The sequence below is a fragment of the Diadema antillarum genome, unplaced genomic scaffold (genome assembly GCF_040938485.1).
Source record: "Diadema antillarum isolate AM-2024a unplaced genomic scaffold, OU_Dant_1.0 seq00000170_RagTag, whole genome shotgun sequence".
Lineage (NCBI taxonomy): Eukaryota > Metazoa > Echinodermata > Echinoidea > Diadematoida > Diadematidae > Diadema > Diadema antillarum.
In genome coordinates this window covers 1,769,466-1,791,831 of record NW_027271239.1, presented here as the reverse complement: position 1 = coordinate 1,791,831, position 22,366 = coordinate 1,769,466, and the positions used below count along the sequence as shown (strand labels likewise).

At 38.5% G+C, this 22,366-nt stretch overlaps 1 protein-coding gene across 1 annotated transcript in view; it reads right to left on the bottom strand.

Moving 5' to 3' along the window:
* Nucleotides 1–13,995: 13,995 nt before the first annotated feature.
* LOC139728249 (protein disulfide-isomerase TMX3-like) overlaps nt 13,996–22,366 on the bottom strand; it is a 34,446-nt gene continuing 26,075 nt past the window's right edge. The window contains exons 9-14 of the mRNA XM_071639210.1: nt 21,064–21,174; nt 19,127–19,247; nt 18,290–18,346; nt 17,366–17,498; nt 16,505–16,573; nt 13,996–14,460 (exon numbers count right to left, since the gene is read on the bottom strand). Coding sequence (XP_071495311.1) covers nt 14,227–14,460; nt 16,505–16,573; nt 17,366–17,498; nt 18,290–18,346; nt 19,127–19,247; nt 21,064–21,174 — 725 coding nt within the window. The 3' untranslated portion in view covers nt 13,996–14,226. The remainder of the gene's footprint in view (nt 14,461–16,504; nt 16,574–17,365; nt 17,499–18,289; nt 18,347–19,126; nt 19,248–21,063; nt 21,175–22,366) is intronic.

Genomic DNA, 22,366 nt, shown 5'->3' with positions numbered 1-22,366 from the left:
TAAACTTTGAAGGGATTTAATACTTTCGATCATGGGTGTATGCAAGGGGGGGGGGGGGGGGGGGGGGGGGGTCGGGAGGGTCGTACGACCCCCCCCCCAAATTTTCAAGAGGTCCACTTTTTGTAAAAGACATTTTTTTTAGGGCTTTTTACTCTATATAGGCCTACAACAGGAAAAAAAAAAGTGACCAGGTGGTGTTCCAGCAAATTGTCAAAAACCTCGTAAATTTCGTAACTTAGTTTTAGTATGCCATAATTTACCTTATTTCTAAGCTGCACTGCCATGCCGAAAAAGTCACTTTTGTATGCACCAAATTGCCCCATTTTAAGATATAGAATTCAAAAACTCCCTATACCGTGGAAGGGGGGACACCCCCCTCCCACACCCTCCCCCCGCTCGGTCGCTCCGCTCCCTCGCAAAGGTAAAGGTCCAAAAATTTTGGTTACGACCCCCCCAGAAAAAATCCTGGATACACCCCTGTACTCTATTAAATAAAACACTCTGATAAACTCTTAGAAGTATGTCCTTGACATCACTACAAAAACCATTTATCTGTGTCATGTCGTGCAAACAAACGGCAACTCGAGCTCAAAACAAAAGAATGGGGGAATTGAAGCGAAACTTTCAGTGAGGTTTATTGGCCATCCATCGCTAGTAGTGCATCAAACAATACCAGTATTTGAGCCTATTAGAAAATTGAAAAAGTTCACCTTGGATATTACTCCTTTTTTTTTCATTCTGTAAAAAACACAATGCGATGATAAGAAGCTGTTGTTTGTGTGATACCAACTCGGTCTCTGAATTGTATTCGCAAGTTTAGGAATCTATGATCAATGCCAAATAAAGGAAGAGGAACTGTTTGATAGAAAAGATCGACGTAATGCATAATAGGGACTGACAGGTAGATGATAGAAATTCGGAAGACTATAGATATACATGAATTATGTGTGAAACAAAAGCAGTCCCATCACTTACATCCGTACAGAACGTGAAAGGAACAGCACCATCGTGTCGCGTAAAACCGACAGGCCCCTATACTGTATACTTCCCAGGATTAATGGAATTCATTTTACGTATTAACTGCTAATTATTGTGACTGGAGGCACGCTGGATGATTTTAAAACGGGTGAAAAGCCATTTTTTTAAACATAAGTCTAGATATTAGATAGAGCACCAATATTTTCAGTGATACCTCACTTATTGGTAACACCGGGGTATTCTTGAGGTTACGACTGAAAATGTTTTTATCATTCTCTGCTTTAGGAAGCTTTAATCGCAAATAATAACACGAATTGAGTTAACGCTTCATTTAGGCCTATATGCTGGAACATTTCTGGAAGAGGGGTTTTTCTTTTTCCATGGGAGATGTCACTGTTGACCCACGTGTATGAATGCAGTGGGTATACCTGGGAATGCTGCTATGGGGCAGACGAGGTGACCCCCCTTGCTATAATGTAATAATGGCAGGGGTCCTCTGGAAGAGCATGCAGTGATAAGACCGAATAGACTACTGTATTGCAATTATCATTACTGTTATTATTATTAGATAGGATCATTATAATTACTCGGAAGACCAAAGAGAGTATATAGGGGGCCCGGACGGTGTTATCTCCATAGGGGACGCTTCACTTGCTCAAAAGCCAATTACCGAGAGTGTTGTGTTGAAGGGCGTCGGTGATCACTTTATTACATTAATACACATATTACATTTTCTGACTGAATGGGGGTATAGAGGAGGAACGTGAAAATCATCAATTAAAAGCACATTTCATATGCCTTAAAAGGATGGTACAGTATTGGTAGAGATTAGATTTGGGCTTTTAACTTTTTGCGAGATAGGGCCAAAGAAAACACCATTAAATAGTATACAGAGCATATGCCATTTTAAGAGGAAATCGAAGTGTATTTGATGAAAATCGAGTTTGGAATGACTGAAACATCCAAAAACAAAGTAAAACAAAGCGATCGTAATAAAGTGTGTGTTTTTCTTTGATATCTCAGCCATTTCAAAACCAAGTTTCATCAAATTAATGTTGAATTCCTCACAGAATTACATGCTCTTTCATATTTCATAAGAGGTTTCTCACTTTATCTCGCCAAAAATGTTAGAAAGCTGAAATTAGGTCTCAAGCAAAACTATACGATTCCTTTAAGCTAAGAGGGGGCATTTAAGCTTCTCACGTTTTCATGAAACACAAATGTCACAATTACATAACAGATCAGGATGGGATGATTATGACGCTATATATCCGCATACATATACCCACTTTGCAAACCAATTACGCTTGTACACTATAGTTCACTTCACATATTCAGAATTCATTCAAAGAGAAAACAAATCTTCCTTTAATGGCCATGCAATAATTCAACAACACGGTGACTATACATGGTATGTAATGATATGGTAATTAATGCTTTTGAAAAAAAAAAAAATAAGCAAAACTGCAAATCTATAACCAGCCCTCTATCTGTTTGATTTAAGTAAAACTTTATACGACATGATAATGTGCACTCGAATGTGATGCACATATCAGCTAACTTTAACTCGTAACAGATCAGTTTAGCCATCTCCACTTAAGTGGGTGGATAGGCAATAATAATGTACACCCATTCATACGGTGACAATGAAGAAAAAGCAAACAAACAAAAAACAGCTGAGAGAGAGCTTTTTTGAAATAACAAAAAGATTCGCACCTCTCACATAATATAGGAGAGCTATAAGCTATAAGATTGTTAAAATAATAACGTGTAATGAATGACACAAAACTCATGGAGGACAATTTACTTTTTACTTTCATTAAACGCTGTCCCGTTAAAAATTTGCACATCAAAGAGGAATTGATAGCCAAAAAGAATGAAAATACCCTAAATTTGCAAGTACAATAGTGAGGATTTGATGAAAATCGGATGAAATTCGGAAAGCTATGAAATTGTGAAGTTTCGCTAAATTTTACGAAACAATTCTTGAATATTTTAGTCAATAATTGTGATAATTCAAAATAGGAATTTATATACAGTGAGTTGATGATATCATTACCTCACAACTTGCCATTTATTTGTACATGAAATCTTGAAATATTGAGGGTTTGTTTGTGTTTTTTACGCAATATGGCCAAGTCTCCAATACTCTAAATAAATATGACTAATTACTGTAACTTGATTTATTCAGCCGGGAAAAACATTATCTTTTACAGTTTTTACAGCGGAAGAACTGATTTTGTACACCATTTATGGAAAACACTTGTGAGGTCACGGCACATCAGCTCAATTATTCGCAGATTTATATTTATTCTTCGAGAACTGTTTGCAAAAATTAGCAAGTCAAGTTAAACATATAACTATACCGGTATCTTACTTGATTTTATTTTGACCAAACTTCCACGCACGTTTTGGCAAATTGTTGGTCGTAGCCTATATAGCGCAAGTCTTATCATTGGAAGCAGTTTGCTACGTCAAACCTACTACATTAGAGAATACCAAACAAATCGCCTAATCATTATAGTAAAACCAGGGGAGGTGGAATTTCCATCTCCCTGATAAAACAGTGAGATACAATGTATGTAATACGAGAGACGATAGTTACGTCAATGCTAACGACAATACGCATGTATGGAAAGTGGGGTAAGTCATTCAAAACGTTTGCTGGATATCTTTATGTATCTATTTGTGTCTGTAGAAGAAGGAAGAGTTGAAGCAAAGCGTGATTATGAGGGCAAACTCGCTGTGAGTTAATAAGCAACGGAAACCGCGCATTACGTGTCAGGTGTTGAGCAGAGATTCGCTGTCATAAAAATAATGATTCCAGTGGCGGATCCAGAGGAGCGCACTGGGCGCCCCTACCCCCTTTATTTATTTATTTTTCTTGGTTAAAACAAAAGAAATAAAATGGAAAAAATGGGGGGGGGGGGGTCGCTGGCACCCCCTTTACGTAATTCCTGGATCCGCCCGTGGATTCTACAGGAAAGTGGATGGAAGTTAAGTGTAATGCTGCCAAAAGTTCAGACATGGATCTTATTGAGAGGCAGCTTCCGCTCCTTTCTGATCAAAAAAAGCTTGATGATGACTATTGTGTGCTACCTCGCGTAGCTTCGATTTTTTTTCAATTATGTTTCAGAGGAGTTAATGTACAAAAACACAGGACGCAAAGCTTGTACTTTCGACTTTACTTTCGACTTGTGAGTTGTATAATGATAGGCACTACTTTGCAAAACGTGTCCAGACATTACTTCGTTTTAAGACGAAATCAGGAATCCTCGAAATCCGTGACGAATTCTTGCTGCAGTTTGCTATAAGATATGGACACACTCCTCGAGCTCTCATCCATCCCTTTGCAGATCAACAGATAAAAAGACGCATAGGACAGTGGGCGAGGGGGAGGGGCTATCTCTAGGAGCCTCGAAAAAAAAAAAGAGGAAAAAAAAAGGAGAGAGAGAACTCCATCAATGCAAGACAGATGAATGGATTCAAAAGAATTGTTGTACCCAGACGCGTGAATGGATGTACACTGTATTTCGATTTCTTTTGTCATAACGATACTGTGTATGTTGTGTTCAATTAGAAGCCACCCGAGAGTGCAGTGATTGGGATTCAGCTGAATGCTTCAATTCTATTCTGTCTTTGATGAAGCCCCTCTAGATCTCCTCTCAAAGTTTCCGGTCCTTATGGAAGTTCCCCCGTTAAACTCTCTGACTTGCAATCAATCATTCTTATCATGTCCATCGGCAAAATGTTCATCGATGTTCACGTAAAATCTCGATTAAATATCACATTCGAACATCGTGGTTTCGATCTTTATCGTATACTTGATGTTGGTCTTTCCAAGGCTATTCTTATACAACATTTTTTACCCATGCAGCCTAAGATGTTTCACTATTGATGTCTTCATGCAGATCATTGATCGACATTACAAACATATACAGTTTATAACGTATATTGCAAACATATACAATTTATGACGTCTTAATTTGCGCGATCGTGCCGCGATGCAATATTAATGTACACTTTATGTATTTGGAACTCATTACACTATTCGTCTGCCCTTGTTCAGTTTGAACTATACACACAGCCCTGTCGTTGCACGGCGTCTGGTCGGGCTACCGCTGTTGTATATAGCCTAATTGACACAACAATGGGAGTAAATTGCATGATTGAAGACTTACCCCGGTCGAAGAACTGAATCTCACAAGTCACAAGCTCTATACATCTGCATAGATAACAAAAACAAACAAACAATGTCCTCAAGTGCTCCAATCTTTTATTCAACTTTTACCAAATCCCCGGAGACACGCAAAAGAAGAGGTTTTATGTACGCAAAAATTTCTAGAATGTGTGAAATTTTAACTCCATGGGGAAAATATCATAATCAACGTAATGATGATCATAATGGTGATGAATTGCTCTTTTCTGTTCAGAGTAAACCTCTTCAGTGTCAGCACTGCTCTTCCGAAGGTTCGTTAATCCAAGAATGATACATGTATATAATAATCTACTAGTAATGTTAGTTATTCCAAAGGTTCGTTAATCCGAAAATGAAATGAAGTTTGTTATTCCAAATGTATTATACGTTCATCCGAAAATAAAATAGGTTCGTCATTCCCTTTATAGGCTGGCTAATCTAGATATGAAATAAGGTTCGTAATTCCGAAGGTTCGAACTTATATTAATACGGACCTTCTTTTCATTTTTGGATTAACGAGCCTTCGGAATAACGAATTATGTACTAGTTTCACCTTCGGATAAACGAGCTTTTGGAATATCGAACCTATTTCATTTTCGGATAGACGAACCTTCGGAATTACGAACCTTCGCAATAACACCACAAATTTATGTTCGGACTAATGAACCCTATTTCATTTTTGGATTAACGAGAACATCTATGTATGGATAATTTGTGTTTCGGAACAACGAATCTTCGGAATAATGAAGGACATCACCCTCGTTTATACTCCAGCACGGGCAGGTATCAATTTTACATTTTGGTCGAGAGGGATATGATGCCTACAAACACCCCGTCCTGGGACGTAAGCATGTCTATTATAATCGGTAGGATTCGAACCTGAGACCTCCGTTCGAAAATCAAGAATATCATATCCACTAAACCACTATTACCATAGTGCGCTCAAAGTGATTCAAGCTCATACACACAATCGAGATTAATTTTGTCGCTAACTCGCAGGGCGGCATTTTTCACAAACATGTATTATGATATATCGATAGATTAGTAGTAACAATGACTACCTGGTACACAGTTTCACCTAGGCCAATATCTTATTCGCAATATAGGATCACTTATGTAAAGTGACGTGATCCAATCTTGAATGCAATGAAAGATGTACAAATCTGAATGAAGTCCAAGGACTCTGCCAGTTAAATTGTTTGTACGTTTGTCTTTTGCGTATTTTGTATTCGTATCAGGCTTCGTTATTGATTCGTACTCAGCTATTCCCCGTTTTCCATGACAAACTTTCATATCCACATAGGCCACACCCTGGGACTTTGTTCGTAAAAGTTGTTGTTGTTGTTGTTGTTGTTGTTGCTGTTGTTGTTGTTGTTGCAGTAGTAGTAGTAGTAGTAAAGGGGCCATCCAATGATTGCCAAATATTTTACCTTCCATCCATCCCTTGTGATGCAGGGGGTGTTTCATCAACGTTTGTCAGCGCTGACAATTTCAGCAAAATCCTTGGTTTTGATTGGATGAGATGCTCTGGTCACTGACTGTTACTATGGTGATTGTCAGCGCTGACAACTTGTTAGCGCTGACAAACGTTGATGAAACACCCCCCAGGATTTTGTACAGCAATGGTGTCATCCACGCAAACCTCATGATAATCGCACATCAGTTGTTTAATAATGTCACTATTCACTGAAAACGTGAGAAAAATCCAAAATTCTTTTATTTTGATGCCTGATTTGATGAAACTTTGGCCACCGTGTTCCTCAGATTTCATATTAGAGTCAATGCTGCCTAAGTTTAATCCAAAGGGAAGAGAGAAAATCCTTCGGCTTATGTGAAATTTAACTTACATAACAAGATTATGTTCATATCCAACTGCCTTTCACGTCGTGCAAGACTAGGCTAAATTAGCTGTATTTATCAAAACCCAACTTGAACTTGCTCATTAACCAGGCTTATGATTAAATCATTATTACACCAACACAAATGGACATGCAAACAGAATCATTGCAAGATTTATTCATAATTCATATGAACATTTATTGTACTGTTTCCAGGTTCAATAGAACAAACGTTGATAAAAACGGATACTACTCCCGTGCATACATCCAAAATATTTTGTTTAACTCCTCCTGTCTAAACCTGAATACCTTGTGAAACACTACTTAACCCCTTTGAGTGCTTGAAGTGCCGACTGGCACAGAATGCCCCATAGCATTGTACACACTGTCCACAGTCCCTGGCAAAGATAGAGTTAAATATCTTTCTGTCCCAGATAATATAACACATCATAATATTGACTTTGTTGTTTCATCTATGAATAAACAAGAGTGGTGTAGATTCTTTGTTTTCTCTCTGCAGAAATGTGTGCACACTGGTGCAGATGACATGATGAACACACTGAGCTAACCCTTTCTGAATGAGATTGCCTCTCTACACTGAATTTTTCAAGAGTTCCATGGTTAATCTTTTAAGAGTTTCCATGGCAAAGTCTATAATGCTCTCCAGATTTAATTACATCCGTGCATTAGATGCACTTAACAAAAGATGTCACAAGGTAACACACTTGATTAAAGGCAATGAACAGTACAGGTAGCCTTTCCTCACAGACAGCAGTAGTGTAATGCATATAAAAACTGGGACAAAGACGAGAAGCAGTTTCTTCGTCGTAATACAGATGGCAAGCACAAGGTCTGAAAAGCACAATGTAACAAAGTCTACTGACAGGCTACATGATGGGAACATACATTGTACTTAAAATGTGCACATAATTGATTACAATCTTTAAATATGACGGGATCAGAAATTAAAGTAGTCACTGGTTAGGTTTTTATGCATGATCATGTGTACATGCCCCACATTGATTACACCAGACATTAAAAAGGATGTTTGTTACAAAATGGTTGCTATGTGCATGGACCTACTACACAATGGACTAGAAACGAAGGTCTTTCTTTGATCCCATCATCACCGCCGCCACCCGATTATGTGCATCTTAATGAGTACATTCAGGTGCTTGGATAATGATGATTGTGCAATCGTACATCGTCACTGACAAAAGACCAATTTCCCTCATTGCGGTCTTATTTTGCTGATGTGTCTTTTCACACTCAACTGCCCTTGAATAAACACCGATGACAGGGAGCAGCAAATGCGAAAATATGACAGTTTTCCTGTCACAAAATTTGAAATTACTGAAGTGGACACTTGTGGACAAGCATGTAACATGGCTTAATGATAGGACATACTTGCCATCTACGGTTACTGCCCATGTTTCCTCTGGAACAATGAGCGAAAATGGGGAAAATTAGATTACAAATCACAACCAACCTGTCAAAATAATTGCTTTCTCTCGTAAAGTACTTGCATTTCGCAAATGAAATTACCTGAAAATGAAAAAAGAATACACACCACCAATCATATTAGGGCACTAATATCTACAGTGATTTAGAAATAGGATTCACAAGATAGTAGAATATAAAAAAAGAGTACGTGGTATTCCTTTTTGCATTACCTGGTACTGTATACGCCATATATTTCGCGAGTCTAATTTTCGCGAATCGGGAGTTCCCGACGATTTCGCGAATGATTAAATTCGCGATCATGGAGTCCTGTACTGAACGGAGAAATGTACACGCGTACGTCACAACAACATCGGGATCAGAGTCAATATTTTCGCGTGTCTTTAATTTCGCTAAGAGCACCTGACTCGCGAAATTCGCGAAAATAAAAACCTCGTAAAATATTCGGTGTACACAGTACTTATCGTAACTGTCAGCACTACATAGTTACAAGCACTATGAAAGAGTAAAATCAAACTGTGCGTAGAATCATAAGCACATAATGAATGTAGTATCTCTCATTTATTCTGGGCACACTCAGATGGCATCAGATGACACTAGAACCCCCAAGTGAAACACAAACAGAACAAAAAAAAAAAAGAAAGAAGAAAAGCAGGAGCTGCTTAGCACCTATATTTGGCCAGCATCATTAACAAACCACACAGACCTCTACACTACAATCCACAAACATAAATATACATATACTCTACTCATTCCAACAGCTTCTTTAAGGCATTTAAATTCACAGGTGAAAGCTTGTTGTATAGGTTGATGGGTCAGATTTTTCATTCCATTGGACACATATCATATCATGAAATTATTTAAAACCCTCAAATAATGTATATATGATAGTCGAGAATTGAGAATACAATCCATTGAGTCAAGAACATACTGTGCTTTCCTATAGTTGCCACAAAGGCAAGTACAATGTACAGTAATTTGAAATATGAAGCATAAATTTCTGTGTAGTTAGATGGCTTATTATAGATATAATATATATCTATATAAATATATCATTAGTGAACTATGCATGGGAGTCCTAAAAGACTAAAGTTGACCTCGCCCAGCAAGTCAACCTTGCACAAGTTGAAAAATTGGCTAAGTTAAAGTGAAATTCTGCCTTTGATTGATGCAAACAAGTGTTAATTCTATTGTGTATGTCAACGTTCACCTGAGTCAAGATATTTTCCTGTCTCTTTGGATTCAATGGTTGACTGTTTTATTCTAGGTAGAAAACAAGCTGCCGAAAACTGCTCCGCCAATAGTAATGAGCCAAAGGAGTGAAATGGAGTCAAAAGGGGGCTGAGCTGACACCCCTCTTGACTGTTTGATTCTTTCTCAGTTGAGCTGCACTAAATGGGCCGAATGCATAAACGCTAGCAATTGCTTGTGCTAGCCTTTTACTCGAATCCGTATGCATAAAAACAAGCAATTGCTTGCGAGCAGAAGCTTTTGCTAGCAAGCACAAGCAATTGCTTGCTGCCCTCAAGCATTTGCTGAGAGACCAAGCATGTGCTTAAAAACGTATGCATAAAGCATACCTTTTGCTAGTTCTTGCTAGCAATTGCTTACGATTTTCCAAGCTCTGTAAAATGAGCTTGAGCTTTTGCTTAACCGGAACGTTCCCTTTTTTAATCATTTTCATATTCATGAAAGAAAGACCACACTTGTGAAGGAGTGGTATAAATCTACAAGAAATTACTCCTGAGTAGTGTAAGACACTTTTTCACTTCAACAACGGGAATGTTCAGTGGTTAGCTGAAATGTGATGAAAATCAGGTAGGATGTCTGACTTCGGTGGAGAGCAAGGAGACCTCAGCTCTCCGTGTGCGATCTGGCAGATCCGGGCTACTATAAGCTGCAGTGATGGGAATCAGCCAGTAATACGTGTGTGTGTATGGATGTGTGTGTATGTGTCTGTGTGTGCATTTCATAGCTCTTCTGCTATGTCAGGAAATGTTTCCACACACACATGCCCTTTCAAATGCATGCTGTCACACTCGCCTTTGTTCTTGTGTTCGCACAGGCGTGAAGTCCCTTTTGTTGAAAACGCAAGCAATTGCTTGACGAGACGAGACGAGCTTGTGCTTTTGCTTGAAGCAATTGCTTACAAGCAATTGCTTTTTTTATGCATTCGGCCCAATATCTTCAGTCCTTTACAAGACCTCATACACGGCGTGCTGATTTTCTTTCCTTTAGATATTAAATGCCGCATCAGTCCATGCAATGAATAAAACAAAATATACAACACACATGTTGTCAAGTCAGACCACTTATTTGTTCTTCAAATTGTGCACATGTCAATGATAACAAATATTAGTAGTGGCATGAGGCAAGTGCACCAATGATATAAACATCGCTTAAACTAGCCCTTAAACTCATGTAACACTTGAACACTTCCACATGATAACAATGGATAAGTGTCTTTGATGTGAAAATGTTTGTTTTTCTTTTAGATATTGTGCAAATGGTCAAAAAGCCTTTCCCAGCCTCCTTGCAGCAATTCTAGAATGCAGGAAAGAAAAAAAAATCTCGGTGCCTTGATGTCACTAACTCAAAAACAAAACTATTGACAACACAAATACACAATACTAGTTAGACAGAAAACAAATTCAAAATATACACATCCATATCTCATCTACACACTTTTCCTAATCTTCCAAAATGTTTACCGAGCATCAACATGTCATAAGCTATGGACAACATATACCGTAAATTCCACATTGCACCACACATATGTACACATTTCAAGGTTGATGGTTTATAATAATGCGTGTTGATGACATAAATAAATCTTATTATGTATACAAACTGAGCATGTTGTGAATCGAAGCTACACTGATCTTGAAAGTGTACCAAAAAATATATATATATATTCTACTGTATTGGTTTAACACAAGGGCATTTCACTGATTAAGCAGGGTAACTAAAGGTAAATCTACACCACAGAGAACACTTATTGTTATTTTTCCACTTTAACATGGATTAGCCAAATTTGAGAGAAAATCAGACATTATGGGAAGGTAAAGGCCATTTGAATGTTGGTAAATCATCACACATGTTATCAAGCTGGTGCCCAAAATCAACAGATTTTTTGGTCAAGTGACTGTGACATTTGTCAGGTGACTTTGATATTTGTCAGGTGACCAAGCTAACATGAGTAACCTAAACCCTCTCAAGAGCTCTTTCTCAGAATTGCACGTCATTGTACAGGGGAACCTTGTTATAAATGAGCTATATAGGGCTACATAAATTTCCTCGTTATACAGTGCACTCCAGTTATAAGGAACACGGTTATAACGAAATTCTGGTTACCACGAAGTAAAAAATTAGGCTGCAACATTATCTGCTCTATGTTTTTATCGATATTTGTTCGGTTATAACAAAATTTTGATATAACGAAAGAAAACTGCCAGTCCCGAGAACTTTGTTGTAATGGGAATCAACTGTATCGCTTATCTCATTATATCGTGGATAAAAACAAAAGAATATAAAAAGAAAAGGGACCTGGAATATTGTCTTGTCATATCAGGTATCTAACCACATCCAACCTCATTATAACAAGGTTCCACTGTATGTAACCAGCTTGCGAATGAGCATGACAGGTTTACATGAATGAAACAACAACAAAAAGCAGTTGAAGGGCATGAAAGTAATGGTAGCCCATTCAAAGACCTTCAAGAGTCTTATTAAATGAAAACGTAGCCAATGACAACAACCAAAATGTCTCGATATTTCAATCAAGACATTGCAGTGACATGGACAGGACTCTAACGTTCCAAACACATGTCTGATTTCACTCAAACTTTGCTAAACTCATTGCTTTTTGCATCAGTACTTTACTGATCTTGATAGTACCATCTCCTGACATAAAACGCACACACTTACGACGAACTTCTTGCTTGCCACATTCATACTGCATTATTGCCGGCATGTCATGTGCATCTAAGTCTACATCCTGTAGAACTGTATCTACATCAAGTGAGAACTACACTACAATTTGCATACTACTTGTAAAATATTAAGTGCTTTGTCCCAATGGCAACAGATATGAATAAAGTTAGTTCTAAACTAGGATCCCTCTTACAATCTCATATAGATTAATATTGTATGGGTTTTATGTCTAGCTTGTTTGCTTTATTCTTTAGCTCCACATAACAACAATAGGGAGAATGACACAAAGTTTCCATTATATGCGACATAGCAATGCCCATGTTCAGACAACTATGAAATCTAAAAAAATTGGTACTTCAGTGAAATATGCAGAAAAGAAGATTAATTTGTCCCTTGGTGATCTCTTCTGCTGGTGATCATTAGCAAAACAAACTGTTTGAGATGTCGGGGTTAAGAATGTCTGCTGTAGTTAGGCATTCAAACTGTTCTGTCACATAGCCAGTCAGAAAAATGATTTTGCAAACTTTTGTATAAAGAAGCCTTATGTACATACATATACATTGTGACTGTCTGTGAAATATAGTGATAATATAAAATACCTCTTATATATCTGGCAATGTCAGTCATTGTCACCTATCTTGGTTCTCTCTTAAATTTACACACACCAGTACTTAATGACTACAGCATTATACATCAATCTAGACCAGATCAAAAGGGAATGTACAGAAAGTGTGCTATAGACTACAATATTTGAAACAAATTATCATTGAAGTAAAAAATCTTGGTTTGTGGTACTCAAACACACTATACCTACAGTGTTGTAGCATAAAGAGTACACATTACCTAAAGTTCTGGCCAAACCATGATCTATAAGCAGAATTATTAGTGACATAAATCTTTAGAAATGAAACAGAAGTCTTGACAACATTGACCACAGTCACATATAAACTTATCCATCTAACAGTGCAGTTAGACCCGACTTACCCAGCGTTCACATTGGACCCCGCATTGCTGGGACAGTCACTAGAGATCTCAAATCTTTTTTACGACTGACCGTCCACATTGCTATAGCATCTGTCCCCGAGCTGTGAGGGCAATTGAGGCTTGGGGCCAGCTCTACCACTTGAAACCAGGCACAGCGCATGGGCAGATTTCATGAATACGGCTGGATGCTATCAATTGTGCTCTAAGGTCACTCTCCCCCTCCAAATCTTGCCCCCGGACTCAACTTGTTTTGAGGGGACAAGGGGACAAGTCCCAGCGAGTGTTCACATTATGGTTTTTGAGGAGAAAGTCCCACAGCATGGGATTTTCCCCGCTTTGTGGGACTTATGTGAACGCGGGTTGTAAGGTCAAATCAAAGGTCTGTCCTTGAATTACTGATACACATACCAAGATGAGACAAATATGTTACTAAAGCTACCAGTATGCATTCAATGGGAAGGCAGGTAATTGCACAGACTTAAGCACAGCTACAGGACCAATTGCGATTGTATTATCTATTTCTTTTAATCTCCTGTTTTTTCTCTCTTTTTTTTTTTTGGGGGGGGGTGGGTATTGCCATAAAGTACCATGCTTGCACCTGGCTCCAATTCAAGCTATAACAAAAGACTGTGACATCATCACTTTGGTACTCTATTGCCTTGACCCCTTTCAATCATTTCCCTTAATCTCCCCCAATGTGGAAGATACCTGTACATGTTCACCTAGGAGCAATTATTCCTACAGAGTTGCCTTTCTCCTTTAGAGTCAAAAGCATTGAATCTTACCTACTGTACTGGACTAAAAAAGGGGGCGGTGAAGCTTTGACATCGTATTTCATTCCGTCTTCTGGTGCCCAGAGGGATTCGTCTCACCGACCTCCTCGATCATCTTCCCGTCCTTGTCGGCCTCATCGGGGTCATCTTCCTCCTCTTCGTCTTCGCTGTCCCTGATGTCGGCGTCCTCATCTATGGGCTCCGCCGTGCAGATGCTGTAGCAGATGAAGGAGATGAGGATCGTCGGCAGGGCGATGAGGAGGGTCATCAGGATGGGCTGGGCCAGCCACATCATCTGGGGAGGAGAGATGGGGAGAGAGAGTGGAAGTTAACACCTGGTCAGCACATTAAAAAAAAAAATTCTTGAATCAAACACACACCTCCCAGACAAGAGTGGAAGCATCATCTGGCAGCATCAACAGAAATTCTTCAATTAAACACACACCTCCTAGACCCATACACTTGTATGCACTTTGGTATCTTTCTACTGTCCAATTCCACAGCATACCTCTAACTGCTCAGAAGCAATACATTTTTGATTGGTCCATTGATGAACAGTTCACCCCGTCACGTAGTCTGCAGAAATATTACGCTTGGCTATATATGCCGTAAACAATTATAAGGGCAGAGGAGTTCAAACCTACGTAATGTGATTGTGTTTCTGAGGTGATGACACAAATTGTGCATGTTTGAACCAAATTGAAGAGAGCTGAGCTTAGAAAATGTTTGCTGTTGTGCAGCGTGCTGGACACCACGAGACCAATACATGCAGAGTGAGTACACACCTGGCATGTCTTGGTCTCGTTTGTCCCTGCAGACGAGGGCGCCCTCTACCTCCCGTCCTCTCTCTCCTATGCCCTCGTGTCTCACACAGCGTGCAACTTGAGCCTACGTCTACCCCTCCCGCGCCCCCTCCTCTGGGACTGGGCACAGTCGTAGCAGCAGAGCGCAACAAGCCCTAGGGGGAAGCACAGGGCTATGAATGCCACTAGTGGCATCGTTTGCCACAGTAGCTACAAGAATAAAATTGTGGAGGAAGAGGAAGAACATATTGATGTCATCACTACAAAGATACCATCACATACCATTCTGGATCACACATTTGTTTCTATAAACATGAAATCACCTACAGTCATAATGAGCTCGCGTACAATGAAATGAAAGCTCCGCAGTCCTGATTTTGCATCACTGTATTAAGCTGTTTAGTTTTTTTTGTAAGTCTACATCGAGGTCCTGGTTGATAATGAGGTAGGGACCTCATTATGATGGGGGCGTCCTCGTATATCTTTATCAAAATTATGCTCATGCAAAGACCCGGTTACATTGACAAAGAAGCAAGTGGCACTGACTGACAATTTCTGGTTTTATTCATTCAGATTAAGCCACATTTGTTAGTTTGTTACATTAGCTTGAAATACTATACATGCAAAAATATGGAGTGTGATGTATTAGGCACGCAGAAATCTGGACTGTGATGTATTAGTTTTGTCAAGCAGTAGATGACAGAAACATATGCAGTAATGTTATCACAGTGTTGATATCAGCTGCCCAATTTCAAATGGAAATTCTCATGACTTCATATTTATTCTATACTGGTATCAAACTCTATATGTTACATAATTTTTCCATCTTGAATTGATCACAACAGCAAACATTTTAAGTTTCACATATTGTAAGTTATTTGGGATAACAATAATAATTCATTATCAAAAGATTTAAATGACAACTGGACATTTGCTTCTAGTTACATCAACATCACACTTGTGAATGACATGCAATGTTCAGTCGCTTAAAGACTATGTACCTGACAGGGAAATACCTAATGTTGCAGTACAACACAGGTGTATCAAGCATACATAAGCATCATGAAGCTTGAAAGACTTCCATAAACTTGTCAAGTGTCAGTAATGACATATCCCATTGTTTGGTGCTATATTCTGCTACAACCTTAATTATAATCACAGCATTTTAGGAGATAGCATGAAAAAAAGAAGAAGATAAAAATCATCTTCAGATTGAGTCCTATTTTAGGTCATTTCCCATTATTCACTAAATCACTAAGTCTATAACCTATCCTCAAACTGGCAACACATTAAATTAAGGTGAATATTTCTCTCAAATGGGCAAATGTTTCTGTTTTGGGGGTATGCAAATATAATGATCTCAGCTAGTCCCACAACAGCCTTTCGCCAATATCATTTAAATGAGAACAAGACAATATTTTTTTTTCTCTCTCTCAAGATATGATGGGTTATTTAGCTGAATGGATGGTGGATCTGGTGGAATGTCTCAGAATGCACAATACTGCATCAAGTGTAAGAGCCTCTTGCTTAACTCACCACAATACTCTTGACGATTTCATAGAATACACGGTAGATCTTTCTCAGGAAACTGTTGCCTCCTTTGGCCTGGGTAAAACAAAAACAGGCAAATGTCATGTGAAATTTTGAAGACATCAGTACTTATAAGTGATATACAATTCCAAAGAAATTAATAGACAAAAAATAAATGAGTAAAAAATACAGAACATTTCTCCAGTCCACGAATCCTTGTTATGTTCAGGATGATTTGCTGTGACTAGGAAACTAATAACTCTACATACTGAGTGTTCTGTGGATGAAATAAGCTGATATCCAACATTTGTCCACCTTGCCAAACAATATTTGTCATCGTTTGTGATGGCTGGTCTCAATTACATAGCTCTTTATGGGTTAAAACACACTCGTATTCCAAACAGGGTGCTTGCTCACTGTCTTTCGCTAAGATTTCAACAGTGTGCCAATCAACCCTTTTATTATCCTTTCTGTATCCCTTTCACTCAATCTCTTTTTTAAACATGGGCACATGTCATCAATGCTTGTAAATGTTTTCATGTACATCCTCCATGTTGGTTGACATTTGACAAGTAATGATAATAACAATAATAGTGGCCTCTTATAAAGTGCTGAAGTCCGTTAAAATGATGCTCAGAAAGGGCCTACATGCTTCTAGGCAAATGTGACAGAGGTTTGGCTTTGTGAAACCAAGCCCACATGACACTACCTTCCTTTATTTCCTTTTTTATATAATTTTTGCTGGATAACTGATAACAATAATGATATGTTTCAAAAATGGGCAGCATTGCACGAACTTGCAGAGGATGGGGTTAACTGAGTTTCTTGTCTGCAAAACGAACACGGAGAGGAGGAAGTGCATCATACCTCGGCAGTGCCTTCGATGATGGAGTTGATAAAGCTGACGAGGGATTCCTCGGTCTGCTCCAGCGGGTTCTCCAGCTCGTAGTAGAGGTAGGTGACGGGATCGATGACAAAGATGCCCGGTACCTCCACCGATCTGAGAAGGTTGAGGCAGAGTATAAAACAAACCTAATTGGGGATGTGGTACTTAAAGGGGCAGACAGTTTGCCTGCAGCAGCCAAGGTCCTGAGCTCAACGACCTGATGATGACAACTGAGCCATCTCCTCCTTTTTTTCATTTCATTTTGTTTAAAGGAGAATTATACCACAACATACAGTATATGCGAATGCAGAGAATGCACGCAAATTAGAGCAGATCACAGGAGTTTACGGAAATGGGACAATCCTTTCAAAAGAAAAGAATTTCTAAAATTTTGGCTAAATCCATCTGCAGTCATCACTCAAAAAGAATGTTACGATTCCTCATGTCATGGTAATGGAACAATACAAAGAAAATATAAAGAGAATTTCATATATTAATTTTTTAAAATGAAAAGTACACATTCCCTCAAATTGTCACTGAAAATTGCAAAAGCACATAATTGGTAGGTGACAGGTGGTATCAACAGTGATGTTAATATTACGCTGGGATGCTTCCACTGCTGTAGATCTCATAACCCTCTAGAGAATATTAGAAAATGGTAACAAAACCAGAGGCAAGTCATGCATGCACAACATATTGATGCACATGTTTAGTGACAAGCTTCGTTCAACAGTAGATGTTGCAAACCCTTTTGAGTACTTCTCAAACTCATATATCAAAAGACTAGATATTAGTCTGGACTAAGACTGGATATTATTGTACCTTTTTCTGTGAGATGTTTCTGTGTATGTTTTATTGTTATTATTGTTGTTGTTAATTTCCAATCCCTTTCTCTGATTGCTCACCTTAAAATTATATCACTCAGAAGATTGCTGTCTTCCATGTATCCAAACTGGACTCTCCTGTGGAAGGAAAATGGACAAATGAGATAATTTATATTCTGCCCCACATACTGAGATTTGCACAATGTGATTGGTCAAGGGCCAGTCACATGACCCACGATATGTTTTTCCTGTCAAGTCAGACGATCTATTCTTTGACATTCTGGGACTGCCTGTGATATTGTTACCACAGGATTGTTACCTTCAGCATAGAACATTTCCTGGGGGCATTTCATAACACAAAGCATTTCATCAGATGTTTTTTTTTTTTGTGGACAAACTGTTACAAGTTTCTGAAATCCTTGCATCTGATTGGCTGAGAGCAAATTTACTAGAACAAAATATCTGACAAAATGTTTCATGAATGCCCCCCTGTTCTGCAGATGCAGCTCAAGTCCCATGGGCCCAACAGATGCTTCTGGTATGGGAGTAGGTAATTCTTCCCGTGAGGCAGCCTTTAAAATCATTCCCAGTTTGCTACTGACCAACAGGAATTTATATATCTCCCTGCATCCTAAATTTTCTAAAATCAGTGACAGTATTGGTCCTGTAGAGCTGTTTGCCTTGACTGGATCTGTATCTAAGCTGCATAAAACATAAATATGCTGGCAACAAAAACAATCACATACACACATCACAACCACTATCTCCCAAAAAGGAGAAACATAAGATTATAATACATGCAGGTCTTTAAAGGGAAGATGGTTTCTTCTATCTAATCAACTGACTAGTCACTGCAGCACAAACTTACGACAAAAATGTTCCTTTGTTATTTTGAAAAATGAGGAGTCAAATTCTTACTTTTGATATGTGTCTCTGTAGTCGATGGCTACATCCCTGAGTTTGTCCAGCATGATGCTGTGAGGATGACTCTTGTATACGTTGGCACTTGGGTAGACCAGGCCCACGGCAATTAACTTTTCTGTCATGGGAAAGAACACAGTGCATTATATTCAGTGATATTTGTGCATTAAACAATACAAACAAACAAACAAACAAAACAAGCAAGCAAACAAAAGACATGCAAACACTCTAGTGCCAAACAGCATATTTCGATTTGGGTAAACCACTGTTCATGGACTGACCTGCAAATAGATTCAAAGTTGATGTGCCCCTTTAAAACAAAAGTTGTCCATAACAACCAGAAAGCTTGCTTGAATCCAGACTGACACAGCAAATGCAAACTGGATTCCAAGTAGTACATAGCATCTACTATGTGCAGCTGATGTGACAGCTTGTTAAAGGACAAGTCCACCTTCATATACATAAGGATTGAGAGAATGCAGCAATATTGGTAGAACACATCAGTGAAAGTTTGAGGAAAATTGGACAATCCGTTCAAAAGTTACGAACATTTTAAGTATCTGCGCAGTCACTGCTGGAAGAGAAGACTACTACAGTGTATGATGTCATATGCGTACAGCTATATAAGGAAAATAAAAAGAGAATTTCTCAAAACTTTACTTTTTGAATAAAGTGCACATTTCTTCGACTTGCTACAGATGTATGTTAAGGGTAATATTATTCCCCCTGCCTTCTGAAAGAGAGAAGTCGAGTGTTCTTTTGTTATGCAAGAAAAATGGAAATATGTTGAATTTTCTTTATTCTTTCTTTATATCGTTGTACTCATATGACATCACAAGCTATAGTAGTCTTTTCATTCAGCCGTGACTGAGCAGAAACTTCAAAAATTCATAACTTTTTAACGGATTGTCCGATTTTGCTCAAACTCTCACTGATGTGTTCTACTAATATTGCTGCATTCACTCAACCCACATGTCTATGAAGGTGAACTTGTCCTTTAAAAGGACCTTACAGGAATAAAGCCCATAAATTTTACTGTAAAAGTGGTTTCTTTCGCGGTGGTTTTATTTTCGCGCTTTTCGCGCTTTGAGGTTGAACCGCGAATTTAACATCACGCGAAAATGTTTTGAACCCGTTGCTTGTTACAATGCTATCATTACCGACCGCGAATTTAAACACACGCGAAAAAGTCGGCACCAATGGAAACCGCGAAAGTTTCTGTATGCGAAAGAAACCACTTTTACAGTAATACCTTCTTTTATAAAGCTGGTATGTTCATATAGTGCATTTGGTGAAGTTTCCCAGAAAATAGTCAAAGTTTTCTTTGGTTATCATTTATCCACTTCTAGTCCTCTCTTTCTTCTTCTTTTTTTATCTGAATGCCAATAACCATGTGAACTTTATAGCCAGTACACAGATGCCAGCTAGAACTACGACCCCCAAAATCATAACTTTCCTGTGTGAGGTGAATCACAGTTTTTAGGATGTTCTGTGTAAATGGTGATATACAAGGTATCATCAACAATAAAATCGGAGAGGAAAAACAACAGGGGAACTTCAACATATGATAGTTGGGGCAAAAGAAACTTTTTATCTCAAATACATCACATATAAACAAACATATATAAGCAAATAAACATGGCAGCCACAGCACTAGAACAAATGGTATCTCCTTTCCATTGATATGCCATGGTGGCTTCGTTCTTGGGGTTAGGCAGCTAGGAGTTGGACAGGTCATTACTAGACTAATCTATCTAAATGAATAATCCCTAAGAGTGATTTTCAACAAAAAGTGGCATACAAGCTTTCGTCAACCCACTGACAATATTCAGTCTGCACATACAGGCCAATACACTGGACATGGACTGGACTAATGGAAGAGATTACGCCACGGCCAGACACAACTCTAGTCTGAGGGTCCTTTTTGCTCTCACCTGTCCTTCCAATAGGGTTGATATTATCATTGCCAATTCTGAGAAATGCAGGGAACATCTCACTTCCAATCCAGTTTGACAGATCAGATTCTGACACACCTCCTGCTGGAACTGAAACACACATAATCAAATAATATAAACATACCAGTACACACTTTGAAAATTGTTTAGTACAGAAAAGAATGAAAGAAATAGAGGCCCTGCAAGCATTAAAAAATTACCACCACCATCAAAACCAACATAGTTACTTTTATTCCATAATAATGCTAAACAGTTATTATTTGACATGTATACGCACAAGCACAACTTCTAGCATTTCCACGATCAAATCATTCGCTGTGATTTGAAAGGAACATTTAAGCATACCTGAGTCCCATATTACCAGAAACTAAAACATCTTCAAGACCCTTGATGCAAAGGCATGGGGGGGGGGGGGGGGGGGGGGGGAAGAAATACTGTTGACACCAATAATGGGTTGTATCTCATATGGCTCATTTTCAGTAATTTGCCATTGCTGTAAATTTGAATGAAAAATATATGGGTATTCTGCAAACTGATAAAATGCAAAAATAGAGAACAGAACTGTATATTAAAGGCATCAAACAGTAACTAAACATGACATACTCACAGAAAGACAAGCAATTTTCAATTAGGCAGAATTTGACACATGCAACATAAAGCAGCTAACATACCTTCCTAGGTGACCTAGGTGATACATTCAGTGTGACGGCCCGTATGAAGGGCCTTTTCATAGAAAGCATACCCTATCCAGAGACGAATAGATCGCGCCAGATAAAGGACAAGTTCACCTTCATAGACATGTGGGTTGAGTGAATGCAGCAATATCAGTAGAACACATCAGTGAGAGTTTGAGCAAAATCGGACAATCCGTTAAAAAGTTATGAATTTTTGAAGTTTCTGCTTAGTCACAGCTGGATGAAAAGACTACTATAGCTTGTGATGTCACATAAGTACAACGATATAAAGAAAGAATAAAGAAAATTCAACATATTTCCATTTTTCTCCCATAACAAAAGAACACTCAACTTCTCTCTTTCAGAAGGCAGGGGGAATAATATTACCCTTAACATACATCAGTAGCAAGTCGAAGAACTGTGCACTTTATTCAAAAAGTAAAGTTTTGTGAAATTCTCTTTTTATTTTCCTTATATAGTTGTACGCATGTGACATCATACACTGTAGTAGTCTTCTCTTCCAGCAGTGACTGCGCAATTACTTAAAACTTTTGAACGGATTGTCCAATTTTCCTCAAACTTTCACTGAGGTGTTCTACTAATATTGC